We start from the raw sequence: 14,651 nt of genomic DNA on the forward strand, positions 1-14,651 counted from the left end.
TGAATTTATATTTTGAAAGATGTGATCTCATTTTGGAGGATAACACCCTATCAGGGAAAAAGAAAAGGAGTACCGGTGGCACCTTAGAGACTAACAAATTTATTAGAGCATAAGCTTTCGTGAGCTACAGCTCACTTCATCGGATGCATTTGGTGGAAAAAAAAAAAAGTTTTTTTCCACCAAATGCATCCGATGAAGTGAGCTGTAGCTCACGAAAGCTTATGCTCTAATAAATTTGTTAGTCTCTAAGGTGCCACCGGTACTCCTTTTCTTTTTGCGAATACAGACTAACACGGCTGCTACTCTGAACCCTATCAGGGGTCACATTCACCTTTATATTAAATTAATTTCCTTAATTTGTAAAATGTTCGCTATTTATTTAGATGTATTGTGATTTCTCTTTCACTTAAACAGTTATGTCAGTGACTTTTTACATGCACAGTCCTTTCTACTGCAGAACCATGAGGCTATTTCATACCTCAAAAAGAAAAGACTGCAGGCTCAATTCTGCCCTCAGTTACTTGGGTGTATTACCTATTGACTTTCATAGGAGGACTTGACTTCAGTGGGAGTAATTTTTGTGTATTTGAGGGCAAAATTGGGCCCTGTGTGTTTAAGTTCAATATATGTAAGATCTTTAAGATATTATGACCAAGTTATAAGATCAAAGGGTTAATATTGACAAGATAGGTGCTAGCTGTAGTAAATAATTAAGGCCTTGTATCTGCATAGTATGTAATGAAAGCACATAATGCACACTTGATAACTTAATAGTTGGTCTAGAAACAGTCCTGTCAATTTACTTCCCTGGAAAGCTGCATTTACTTGACATTTAGCAATGTTGAATGGAGAAGACATTTAATGGTTACTACACTTAAGAACAGTATTTTCTGGGACTTGGTTTATTCTTAACAAAGCAGAAAATTACCTTCATAACAGTGTAAAAATAGTGGAGAGATGTCTCTCAAATAATGCACGTTGTGTATTTTCTTTAATAGCTGTTTTTGTTTGCAGGTGTAATTGTCATGGCCATGCTGATCATTGTGATACAGGTAATAAGCCATATAGATGCCTCTGCTCCAAGGACAGCTACACACAAGGAGATAATGTAAGTCCTTCCATCCTGCAGGTATTATACCAAAGCATGGGCCTTAAGCACAACATTTGGAGCTTTTTTGGATCCCGTGTTTTGAAAGGGAAAAGTTGCAAAATTTGGCTTTAGATCCAGGTATGGATTATAAAAAAATTCCATCCTCAAAGTTCAAGGGTGTTTGGGTTCATGGGTTTGGTTTGGCCTGTTGCAAGAATATCATGAGCTGCAAAATTTGTATCCAGATATAAATTTAGATTTTGAACATCTATGAAAGATTTATGGATACTTGGGATTCCTCTGAGGCCAATTTCTGATTTTTATCTTACAATGAAATACTTTACTGTAGTTAATTGCTGGAAGATTCTATGTGGAGTCTAAAATGGAAACATTTTGAACAAGTGTTAATTCATACTCGGAAAGCATGTGTAAGGTTAACAGAAAGCTGAGACTATACTTGGCTGTGTAGGCTTACTGCTTCAATATGCTCTCAGAACTATAATTGAAATGAATAGAAGAACAGAATCTGCCCCAATGGCTCTGATACTAACATTTAAAAAAAAATGAAATCTAAGCATTGGCGTTTTTAGAGGCTAGTTGAAAATGTTAATATGCTCATATTTTTACCGTCACATATGACATTTAGATATTTTTGATGCATCTCTTTCTCTCTAACTGCAATGGACTATTGTTCTAGTAAGAGATCAGGGTTAATATTGACACTTTTGAATATTTTCCACATTTTTTAAATTTAGGATAAATTTAGGAATTTAGGATAAATCTGTTATTTTTCTATTGGAACCAGAATTAAAGCACTAAATTATTATTATTATTTTTTTAAAGATCTGGATATATTCCAGAAAGAATGTCCTCAGTTCTACTGTTTTCTTCTCACCATTAATAATAATGCTCAATAAACAGGGCTTCTGTGAATCGCACTGCAGCCATTTGGCAAACTTAAGCCCCGATAGTTTCCCAGTGTTCTTGGCATTGGAATACCCAGAAAGAATACCTTTATTGGAAAAAAAGAGAGTGTTAGGGAAAATTGGGGAGGAGGGTACAGGCTAATGCCCCTTTCAGTATATTTTCTGTTTTCTTGTCCAGCCATGTGCAAGCTATATGAAACTGTAAAATTGACTTCGCAGGGGGAGCCTGGGCAGATGGAATTAGAAAAGGGTGTATCGTTTGGCATTCTTACAGGATTTTTTCATATGTGACTCAGCAAAAGCAGAGCCATCTGTTATATACAAACTATAATAAATACTTTATTGAATATTCAATAGACAGTTCTGCTTTGGCTGAACCAGATGTGTAAAATAAGTAAACTACCTTGAAAAAAGGCCTCAATTCTAAGTTTCCCCCGTTCCCATGCTGGATGCAGGAATAGGGTGGAGGAAAGAGAAGTGAAGATTACTTTGTCACCTTGTGCCTTCTGGACTCTGGGACTGCTGGCAGGCCTGCCTGGTCCACGAGTTGAGAATGTAGCAGCTCAAGACTCTTGAGGGGGAGCCAGTGATTTCCCTTTCTCTGGAATCCCCTCCTTTGCAAGTCTTCACCTTCTCCATTGTTAGTTTCTGGCTCTCTCTGTTTCAGACTAAAAGTCTGCTTAGGCCTAATTTTAAAGACCGGCCCAAATCTACCTAGCTTACAGCCAATCTGAACCTGACCCAAGCGTGTTGGTTTGTTTTCAGACTAGACTCATCCCAACCCGATCCCAGCACCTGTGGTGGGGTCCTGTTGGAATTGAGTTGGGTCTAGCTGGAAGGGTCTAGCTGCTGGCTCAGACTTTATTTTGTTTTCTCCACAGAGTTTCTGGGGGCTAATTACTCCCTGGCCCACCAGCTGCTCCCCCGTTCTCCTGGCCCAGCATTGCTCACTGTAGAGCGACCTGTTTCCCATGAACCTGTGTCTCACTGCAGCCGCCACCTTGTCTTTAGGTCTTGGCCTGGTGGGGGCTTCTGGCTCCCCATGGCCAAAATCCGTCTTTGGATGGCTTCTCCATGTAGGGTTTGTGACGTGGCAACCATGTGCCCCACTCCTGCTGCTCGCTGCCTCATTGTGCTATGTCTGCTGCAGAATGAGAGGCGCTGCATCATGAGAGATGCTGCATCTTGTTGGCAAGCTCATCCTGCAGCACACCCTGCTTAGTGAGGTGGTGGTGGCTGGTAGGAGCAGGAAAAGCAGTCCCTGCCACGCCAACCCCATGGGCAGAAGAAGTTGATTAGAGACTACCTGACCCAAGCCTGAGAGTTTCAGGTTGTTTTCATACTTAATTCGACCCAATTCCAGCACCTGTACTCATGTTCTATGTGGATTCGGGTTGGATTGCAGGAATCTGTTCCTGAGCTTTCCTTCAAGCCTGGATTGTGCACGAGAGGTGGGCTGCTCTGGGAGCTGGGTGCAGGGAGAAACCAGTAGAGAATTGACGTGAGGGGAGAGAGGGCTGGTGGCTGTGGGGAGTAGGCAGATAATGTGAGGCTCTTGGGTTGCTCAGTGGGGGATGTCTTACAGGCCTTGTAGAGGGAGAGGGCTAAGTAGGAAAAAGGTCCTGTTTGGTTGAAGTGGGAGAGTTTTCTCAGCTCCCACTCCTTAGTGAGGAGCTTTATGGATGAACAATCTCATCTTTAGCACCATAAGGGATATATCCCTGTATCATTTTGTGCTCAGCATTGATATATGCAAATAATTATGTGAACAGATTTGTGGCTGGCTCAGTCAAAGTTGGATGTCTAAATAACAGCAATTGCTCAAGCAAAATTAGAAAGCTGACTAGAGTTCCCTGCCAAACTCTTTCCTTCACCAAAATTTTTAAATGTTATTTCCCCCTCACAGCTGTGTGTGCTTAATGTTTCTTCTTTTGAGTTATATCATATCTGTAAACTTCTTTAATAACTTAAAGTGGTGTTAATTAAAACTCACTATATCCTTTTTTATCACTGTGTTTCCGTAAAGCTAGCCTTAGGGTAGCTCATATCATAATAAGTACATTGCCAGCATACTTTGTGAATCAGGAGTAAGAACTTTATCCTCTCTTTGCCACATGATGAAATCACTCATCTATGATAAGCACTTGCATTAGCCCTTTCTTTGAGATAGGGCTATAGGCTATCAAAATCATCTAAATTCTAATATAGTGATGTTGTAAACTCTGAAAAAAAACTCTGGGCTGGGTGTGTGTGGGCTTGCCTGTTTTTTTTTCCAGATTAATACAACAACAGGTACATTGCCATACATATAGTATTACAGGGACATTGTCAGCTTGGAAATCACATTTCTTTCCAAAAATCCCAAACTACTGTAGTAGTAAGTAGCCCCTAAAATAACTTTAACTGGAAGGTATTAGATTTTTAAAAAAAATCTTTTTCATTTCATTTACGCCGTGCATTTAACAGCACTCTGTATAATCAGTTGCACTGTTTTTGTTGCTTGTACACATACCTCCAAAATGTGAGGAATGTTACTCATTTCAGTCCCAAAGTTACCTCATTTCTACACAAATTTGGTGTTCCCTTCAGTTTTATTGTTGAAAATTAACCTCAAAAATAAAGAATTAAGAAACTAATCTTATAGAAAGAGCTATTTATTCTAAAGAAAGAGTCCCACTGCATTTTAAGTTTCTTGCATGAATAATTTTTGGTCTTTGTCACATCTTGTGTCCAATGGTGGACAAGCTTCCCTGGGGAACAAGCAAAGATGAAACTGAATGGGCAGCAAGAAGCAGAGAGAGAAAAGGTTGGAGTGGGGTGAGAGGGTTAGCCTGAGTACATTTGTTGTTTTGCTCTCAGGATCACATCATAGATCCTTCTAAATATAAACAGAGGAACAGAGAGTCTTGTAACAATTTGTTTAAAGTAATTAAAAAATATTAGACTCTACTATTTAAATAGTAGAATACCAGAAAACTGAAGTTTTTAAAGTAGTCATTTTAAAAAAAATTCAAGTTGACAGTGTCCCTTTAATTAGAACAAGCATTGTGAAATGTGACTTTGTAAGTATTAATTATAAATATTTAATAAGATCTGGAAGTTCACCAAGCACTCTAGCAAGACCTGTGATACCTTGTGAAAACAAACCAAATACATATTAATGGTATAACTGCCTTATCAGATAACTTTTGTCATTGTTAAAGGACTGTTTCAGTGAGTGTCACATTTTTTGAATTGGCTTGAGTGCGTTATGGTTTAAATTAACCAAATTCATACAGAGACAAATAAGCGGGTTGTTTGATTATATTTTTTCATTCTTTAACAGCAATATCAATATCTACTAAAGATGAATCAAAATAGAATTGGTTATTTGCAACTCATTATTCCCTTCCCTGATTTTCATGGGGAATTTACATTAACGAGTTCCAAATGGCTCAAGATTTTGAGTTTGTAAGGCAAAACACACAACTGATGTAATGTAAAACGATGTAATGCACCTCTGTTTTTAACCATCTCGGGTAGCCATACACTCGTGGCTGGAACCAAGAGGGTGTTTTTCCTCTGTATGATTTACTTGGAACATAATGGTGGATATAGTACCTGAGTATGAAAACTTTAGTAGTCCTGTATTTGATACTTCCATTGTTTGAAAATAAAAACCAGGTCTTAGCTGTAGAGTTAGTGTTAAGACGATAGATATGATACTCATTTCATTCAGGTTTTACCCCATCATAACTCTGTTGACTTCAGCAGAGGGACTGCAGATGCTGCTATAACCCTGAGACTGCAGAAGTGGTTGCAGAAAGCTCTCTGCCTTTTGGAGGAGGATTTGGATCCCCCTGGGCTTTGCAGCTAACTCCTGCACAAAACTCATGTACTCTTTATGCGGGTGTCAGGATTAATTCCCCGGGTAGATGTCTTCTCTTTGTATTAAATCCCTTCATGCAGACCTACTGTAATGCAGTATAAGCTGTGTTATCCTGCACTTTATCAACTGGAAAGCTCTAGAAACCGGCATTTCTGATATCTCAATACAAATCTGCAATCTAATAGCCAGGACTGATCCTGAAGCTATTCAGGACTTGAGAATTTCCGAGAGCAGTCGGACTACGCTTGATTTAGCTGAGAAGAGCCAAATACTGTTCTTTCTGTTTGTATCTGCCATTGTGATCCGTCGGTTTATTACTCGGTTTATTGTCCTGTGTTTATCGTAAAATATCAACACCACCCTACCATTATGGCATCCAAAATACCAGCAAAAAGTAAAGAAGAGACGCATAAGAGAGTTGTGTTAACATTAAAACAGAAAATAGATATTTTTATACATCTTGAAAAGGACAAGAATGGGAATGTTTTGATGCAAGAGTATAATGTTGGCTCATCCACAATATACGACCTCAAGGATCAAAAAGGACAATTGTTCGATTTTTTTGCTAGTTGTGAGTCAAATAAAGCTGTTGAACAACAGCCTATGAGAGCATCTAGACAGTGTTTTATATGAATGATTTTCATTGAAACGATCGGAGGGTGCCCCTATCTTCAGCTCATTGAAAAGGCAAAAGATTTTTATAACCAAATGCAATTAACTGAGCCATGTGCATTTTCTGATGGGTGGCTTTCGTGTTTTAAACTTCATCATGGAATTAGAAAGCTAGATGTATCTGGTGAACCAAAATTGACTGACCATGAAGCTGCAGAAAAATATTGTGAATTTTTTAGAAATTTAATTGATGAACATGATCTATCCCCTGAACAAATTTATAATGCTGATGAAACTGGCCTATTTTGGCGATGCTGGCCAAATTCTGGCCCTAGGAGGTGCAAGTGAACTTAATGCTGCTGGTTTTAAGCAGAATAAAGACAGACCAACTGTTCTTGTATGCTGATACTGCAGGCTCGCATAAAGTAAAACTTTTGGTAATTGGAAAATATAATCATCCTAGAGCTTTCAAAGGTGTTGCACATTTGCACAGGTGTTGCACAAAGTGCAAGATAATTCATGGATGGACAAATTTTTTATGATTGGTTTCATCATGTTTTTATACCTGGACATTTTAGAACATTTTAGAAAAATAGGCTTACTTGAAGATAGCAAAGCTCTTCTATTGCTAGACAATCGTAGAGCTCCCCTCATGAAACAGAGTTAGTGTCTGGTAATATTTTTATCATCTTTCTGCCTGCCAGTGTTACTTCATTGATTCAACCTATGGACCAGGACATCATCCAGAACAAAAGGTTATTACAGAAGAGCTTTCCTGAGAAAGTTGATCAATCATGAAGGCACTATACAGGACTTTCAATATCATTATAACGTAAAAGATGCAATTTTTAATGTTGCTTGTGCCTGGAATTCTGTTAAAAGGTGACACATTAAGGAGAGCTTGGATAAAATTGTGGCCTAGTGTTATGTTTGCAGAAGTGTCTTCTGATGAGGATGAAGTTGAAGTCTTTAAAGTAAGAGTTAGAAAAAATACATTAGCACAAATTCTTGAAAGGTGGATACTCCTTCACTCCCAGTCAACAAACTTCATGAAAGTGAGATAGAAAATTGTGTTGAAGCGGACAAGGAGGTTGAAGTGACGCATACTGTTACTGATACAGAAATAATAGAGAATGTTTTGAATCCTGAAAAGTCAAAAGACACTGATAAAGACAGTGAAGAAGAAATTTTTAATGAAGAGGCCAAAATAACTTGGGGAAAGGCTGCTTCAGCTTTTGATTTGATAGTTAAATTTGCAGAAAGGCAGCTATGTTATACTGCCCAGGAGGTTATGCAATTGCACATTCTGCACTCCATTTTTATGCAAAAGAGGCGAAAGACAAGCAAGCAGGCTAATATCGGGAATTTATTTAAAAAAGCAGCTTCCAGGGTGAGTCATAGGGTTATTACAGATTCAGCCCAATCTGCTACACCTTCTACATCTACAATGATAATTGATGTTGATAATGATGACCCTGAGGCACTGCAAGATTCTGACGTGCCTTCTGAATCATCAAAGAAGGATTAAATTATGTTCAGTATAGTTTTAGTGTTAAGTGTATTTTTAGTGATCTGGGTATATGCCATGCGCTGCCTATATTGATATGTAGAGTCATAAGATAACCAACTGTTTAGAAACCTTTACCTGTGTACACCTAAGTGCTTCAAGAAACCAACCACTCTGCAGTGCAGTACTACTACTGGATTGGTGAGTACTTTTTATTCATTTAATTGTATTCTAATTCTTTGCAAATTGGTATTCCAACGGTAAGTATAAGTCTTAGTTAACTGGAATTTTTGACTAACCGGCAACCCCCATTCCCCCAACATGCCAGATAACAAAGCTTTTACTGTATTTCTGGGTAAATTTTCACTATTTTGCAGGCACAAATTACATCTGTATTTTTGAACCCACAAAAAGAGGTGTTCAAATCTTGTTACACCTCTATCTAATTATTAAATTAATAAGTGCCTTGCTATCTCACGCTATCCAATAAATAGTGTACTGAGGTTGGGGCATCAGGGGTAAAAATGGGAGGAAGCCAGTCATTTCAGAATTAACTGAAATGAAACATAGCTGGCAAATGATTGACTAGAGTTTGGGAAAACAGCAAGTAGAAAGCCACCTGGTCAGGAGCCTTACAAGCTTGAAAATTTTGAATATCTTTTGACATGTCTCTGGAAGTTATGGGTTTCTCCATGAATTTATCCTTGGAAGACCACTGTAATTTCACAAATGAAAGATCATAGACTTCTAAAATAATTTGTGTACAAGAATTCATTGAAATATTGAAAGAGCTTGTTGCTGTCTCTAGTACCTGAAGACATGTTGCCAGATGATCATTCACTAGGGGAGTTGTGGAAGGGTTACTATTCTGTCTAAAAGGCTCATCCAACAGTAATGCACTTCACTTTGCAAGGATGATGAAAATCCATATGATCTAAGTCAAATGACAATTAAAGTTGCACTTGTCAGAGTTATCTTTTGCAGAAGTCAAAAAAGCGGGGCTGACTGGACAGTAAATTTCAGGGGCTCCTATCTGTGATAGTATGTGGGTTGGTCCTTTCCACACTGGTTGGTTGGTTGAACCATGTTTGGCTACAGCTGTGTTTAAATTGTACTTTTATTTTTTTAATTATGGCTGAAAAGCCACTTTAGATGGGATTTTAGGAATAAATTTCCAATGGAATTTATAGAAAACTAGGCTCCCACTTCTGTTACTGTTCATAGTGCTGTTGTATTCCTAACGTTGTGTGTAAATAGCTGAAAACGTAACTCCTGTGAACAATGATGAGAGTTGTAAGCCTAAATTTCCAAATAGTTGGAAGACTATAGTTTTTGTATCATAGCATTCCATATTGAAATGGTAGCACTGATTCTTTGGAGGTGTCCACAATAATCTGCATGTTTTGGAGGAATTATGATACATTAGAAGAGCTTGAGTGAAAAAAAGGTGTATACTCTGTTACACTAAACAGGCTGCCATGCTGACTTTGAAGATAAGCAAATTTAGAGCCTGATGATGGGGGGTGGGGGAGTTCCAATTGCCCTACACTCACCATGAAGTTAAGTTACTATTTATTTGTTAATCACTGACTGCACAGAAAGGGAAGATACAGATGAACCTATGATGTGGTCTGGTCAAGGTATAAACTGAAGTGTGGCTAACTCAGTCTGGAATGGACTCTTCACTATAGGACACAGAATACCTAAGTACCTTTTTCACATGTCCTAGTCACTAGACCACATTTTAGTCTCTTTTACTTTATTTTCTGAATTCCTACATATACCTTCTTTGCAGTAGTATTATAACCTTATCAGAATCAAGAAATACAGGCCTTTCTACTTGCAAGTATTATTCCATTGCTATGGAGGTCTGCTTTATTGGATTATGGCATCTGACTGGAGCAATAAGGAGTCATGTCTTCACTGAGAGAGGGCTGAAATTTTCCATGCTGGGTGTCTGCATTAGGCTGATTTATTATTATTATTTATTATTATTTACTATTTTATTTTATTTTTTTTTTCAATTTCAGCCAGAATGATTCAGCTGTTTTTTGAGAACAAGGCTAATGACAAATAGACTGTTTTGCCCCTGTTAAAAAAATTCTGGTGACCTTTTATTTGGAAAGCTAGAGCAGCCCATGCTTTGGAGCAGGGACCTGAATTTTGGTGGTTGTCTGACCAACTTATCAGACGTTGAAAAATTGCAGTTTGCACATGCTTAGTAGAGACTAATATTTTATATCAGCTAAATCCCTCGAAGATTCTGTCCACAATGGGCAGACTCCAGCCTAGGGCTAAGCAGGACTTTGCCTGAAATTTCAATTCTGGACTGCTGCAGGCCATGCTGGGACTGGACAACTGAACTGAGAGCAGAAGACTATTTCCTGTGCTATCAGTGACTCTCTTCCTGGGTCCAGACCGCAAAAAAGGAAGGTACCTGATCTGAATGCAGAGGGGACAAGAGCCAGACCCCTGGTGGGAGTAGATTGGAAGAAGAAGCCTGGGGAGTGGCAGGGGCAGAGAAGTCTTAACTGGAGGCTGGCAGAGGAAAAGAGGGACATTGGAACTGGGAGTTGGGTGTGAGGAGACTATGACTGGCTGGGCAAGGAGACTAGGACTGGAAGAGATGATGGAGTGATACTGGGAGTCAGTATGTGGGTAGAGACTGAGATTGGATGAACAGCCAAGGGAGACTGGGACTGAGAATTGTTGAAGTGGGAGGTGAGGTATAAGCAATGGGATGGAACATTTTAACAGAATTAGGGAAGATGGGCTTAATTAAGTACAGCTTATTGTAAAGCTTAAAATACTTGTACCTTTTCAAGCACCATTCTGCATTATTGATATGTTGAAGATAGCTTCACTGTGATTTTCCTCCAGCATTCCAAATGATTAATAGGGAACTCTGCACATCTGCGTTCAAGCTGATGTCATTAGGTCTATTCAACAATTTGCTGGATCCAGGACTTGTGATAAAATGATGACAAATTAGAGCAAAGACTTGTTTTGACTAATGAATTGGGTCAAGATAAGCTAGATATTTTGAGCCAGCTGTCTTCATGTAATGCATTTTCCCAGAAAACTATCCCCAGAGAAAGTAAGAGGATCAGATGTATATCGGCTTGGGCATATTTTTCCATTCGTGTGCACAGACTGAGCCAAACTCCGAAAGATACTTGTCTGCACCTAGTCCTATCGTAGAGAAATGACACCCAACATGATTTACTGACATCAGTACTATACTGGAGAAAGGATGTTCTGTCTATAATTAGCAGTCATCGTCACTAAGCTATGTCCAGTTCAGGGCATGCACTTTAAGAAGAATGAGAACAAATTGGAGACACTCCAGAGGAGAGGAGTAAAAATAAGAGTTTTAGAAAACATGCCCTGTGAGGAAAGGGTGAAAGATTTGTGCATGTTTACTCTAGAGAAGAGAAGCTGAGAAGAGTTGTCAAACTTGTTAAGGGCAGTTATAAAGAGGACAGTGACAAATTGTTCTCCATGTCCACCAAGTATAGAACAACAAGTAATCAGCTTAGTTTGCAGTGTAGAAGATTTAAGTTAGATATTGGGGAAAACTTTTTAACTATAAGAATAGTTTAGCACTAGAACAGGTTATGCTAAGAAGTTTGTAGAATACCTGCCATTGGCGCTTTCTATGGAAAGATTAGACTAACTTCCCTGACAAGACCACTTGATCTGAGAAATCCTAGATGTGGGACAAACACCCAAAATTCAGTATGCAAGGAAAAATAGTAGCTGAGGGAGCCTGATGCAATATGGATTCATGCCTATAAAGAATATCCTCCTCTTCATTTCAATTTCTTGATTCTAGTATATCTGCTATCAATAGGGTATAATCCGAGGTTGTTCCAGATCTGTGTGTGGTTCAGGGCTAGAAGTGGGGTCTATGATAAGGACCATCTTTTGGAAAGAGGGACTTGTGAGAGGTGTGCTAGCTCTGACAAATAAAAATGAGTGGCAGCCTAAGTACCACAAAGTGACTGACTGAAAGATTCAACCCATATTAATCCCCTATTTTTTGTAACTGTCCTTAGGTAATTCTTGATTCTGAAAACTCATTCTATAAATAATCTTGCAGAAAAGCAACTCATGTTAAAATATACAGTAATGGAAACTTCCAGAATCTGATTTGGCCAAAATGTATCAAGAAAATATTTTTAAAATATTTTACGTTCTATTCCAGTGTCTTGCTATTGGTACCCCCATTCTCTCTAAGCCGCTCCCTTAGAGCCACAAATATTTGTAACCTGGCACAAATGTTTAGAAAATATCCTGAGTAATTTTTCCAAAAGTGGACACTGCAGTGTTTAGGAATAGGGTAATAGCCCTTTAAACAGATGTTTGTGTGCCTAAATCTTCCAATCATCATAATGTCATACATTTCAGCCAGCACTGGATCATATTTAGTTTTGTGTTGTACCATGGCTTTTGTCATTGGCATAGTTACATTTTGCAGACATAAAAAAGCTAGAAGCAAAGGCCTTTCAGTATGATCTCCCATTACATATGAAATTAGAGCTCCTATTCCATACTTGTGCAGCTAGATCCCTGATAATGGTTTACTAGCTATATGTAAGTTTGCAAGGCCTAGCTATATACATACAGCTGTTCTGACATATTTCTGGCAGCTTCTAGAACAGAATACACAGAGGACTTACAACTATTGAAAGGAATACTACACCATTCTTATACACGGCAGACACTTAGTATGTCCTATGGCACAGATGATTTGTGATATAGTTGTCTCTAAAAGATGCTGTCTACACTAGAGTTTGAATGAAGTCCAAGACTTAAATAACTAAGTCACTGTTGGCCAAAAATGATCTCCAGTGTCAAATGCCAACATCCTGGACCCCTCCCATTAAGGCTTCAGCTGGGAGCATGGGACAGACAGCACTTGTTGCTTTGGTGCATTACCTCCTCCTGCTTGTTGACAATAAAAATATATCCATTCTCATTCTACTGGACCTTTCAAGCATTTAATACCATTGATAACCAACACTCTTGTCCTGTCCCCAAGAAACTGCATGAGTGATGGAAATACCCTGAAATGGCAGAGTTTTTCCTTGTTAAGCAAACCCAGGACTATTATGGTCAAAAGCTCTCACTTATGAGGTTTTGCAAAGTTGAGTCCCCATCCTGTTCAATACCTATATAAACGTGTCTAGAAAGCTAGTAAGACAAAACAGGCTGCAGTGCCAGCAGTGTGTGGACAACATCCAGCTCTACATTTCTCTCATAGCAAACATTAAGGGCACCCTCTCCAAGCTTTCCAAAAGTGCCTGGCTGAAGAGCAGATGACTGAAGTTGAACCTTGACAAGACTGAGAGCATGCTGGTAAGAAGAAGGAAGTGCTTTGAAGAATTCACCTCTGTTTCAGCCCTCACTATTGAAGTAATCTATACTCATATTGTTAGATTGAACTGCTGCCTTGAGAGCTGTCTTAGGTACTGTGCTAAGGTACCCAAATAGCCATGTGCAAAGAACACCCACTTCATCTGTGACTAGCCAGAGGAATGTGCTGGATTCTGTTTGTTACTGATCAGGCCACAGTGACCTACATGTTCATAACCTCAGAGTGGCCTACTGAAAATGTCAGTATCTAGGAGTGAAGCTCAATGGCCTGAGGAAGCTACAGCTACTTCATACAACAACAATTCATCTGCTTACTAACATTGGTTTTTAGGAACATGTCCTCCAAATTTGCTGCTTCCTGTGCTGGCTTCCCATTGAATGCAGAGTCTAGTTCAAGGTCGTCAGACTGATTTTAAAATCCCTGCATGGTATTGTCTCTGGCTATGTGAGAGATTACCTTTCCTACTGCAATGATGACCTCACATGACAGCTTCACTCAACAGGAAAAAAGAATCTGTTGACAAATGGGAAGACTTATACCCACAGAAGAGAGAACCAGAGAAGTTTTGGACAAAGACAACAGAACTCAGTCAGATGGAATAAGAACGATAACCACCTTCACCATATTCAGAACTAAATGTATCTTAACTTTCCTGCAATAACCTTCTCAAACTCAACCACCCCCCTCTCTTAATATATTTATTTGTTTCTACCAACAGAGAGAGAGAATTGTTTGTTTACTGGGCCAAATTCAGACTCTTTTTATGCATACAATTACTTCATTGAAATAAATGAAACTGCACTTCCTCAAATGAAGTTTGAACTTTGTCCATTTTGCTTTGGCTTTCTCATACCATTCAGCTTTTTCCCATTCTCTTGCTCTTGTGTTGGTGGTGTGTTTTTTAGCTTATGTATGTCTCAATACATAAGCTCCTTTTACTTTTTGTGCTTGTTCTCATTGTGGTGCTATAACTAAGAAACATAAGAACGGTCATACTGGGTCAGACCAAAGGTCCACCTAGCCCAGTATCCTGTCTTCTGTCAGTGGCCAATGCCAGGTTCCCCAGAGGGAATGAACAGAACAGGTAATCATCAAGTGATCCATCCGCTGTCGCACATTAATTGGATCATTTCTGAATAATTAGAATGTAATTGTCCAAAATACCATCCATTAGTTATCTGTAAGAAATCCATTTTTTTTGTTTTTGATGAACCAATAGCCACAATAAACCTTCTCCTTGAAGTTTTGCAGAGTCTATTATAAATTTG

The 14,651-nt window shown here is 38.8% G+C and overlaps 1 protein-coding gene across 1 annotated transcript in view; it reads left to right on the forward strand.

Annotated features, from left to right (window-relative positions):
- Window positions 1-14,651, forward strand: part of USH2A (usherin) — a 590,403-nt gene that overhangs the window by 58,956 nt on the left and 516,796 nt on the right. Inside the window, 1 exon segment of the mRNA XM_038396580.2 lies at window positions 1,015-1,108. Within this exon segment, the coding sequence (XP_038252508.1) occupies window positions 1,015-1,108 (94 nt within the window).

Source organism: Dermochelys coriacea, chromosome 3, assembly GCF_009764565.3.
Source record: "Dermochelys coriacea isolate rDerCor1 chromosome 3, rDerCor1.pri.v4, whole genome shotgun sequence".
NCBI lineage: Eukaryota > Metazoa > Chordata > Testudines > Dermochelyidae > Dermochelys > Dermochelys coriacea.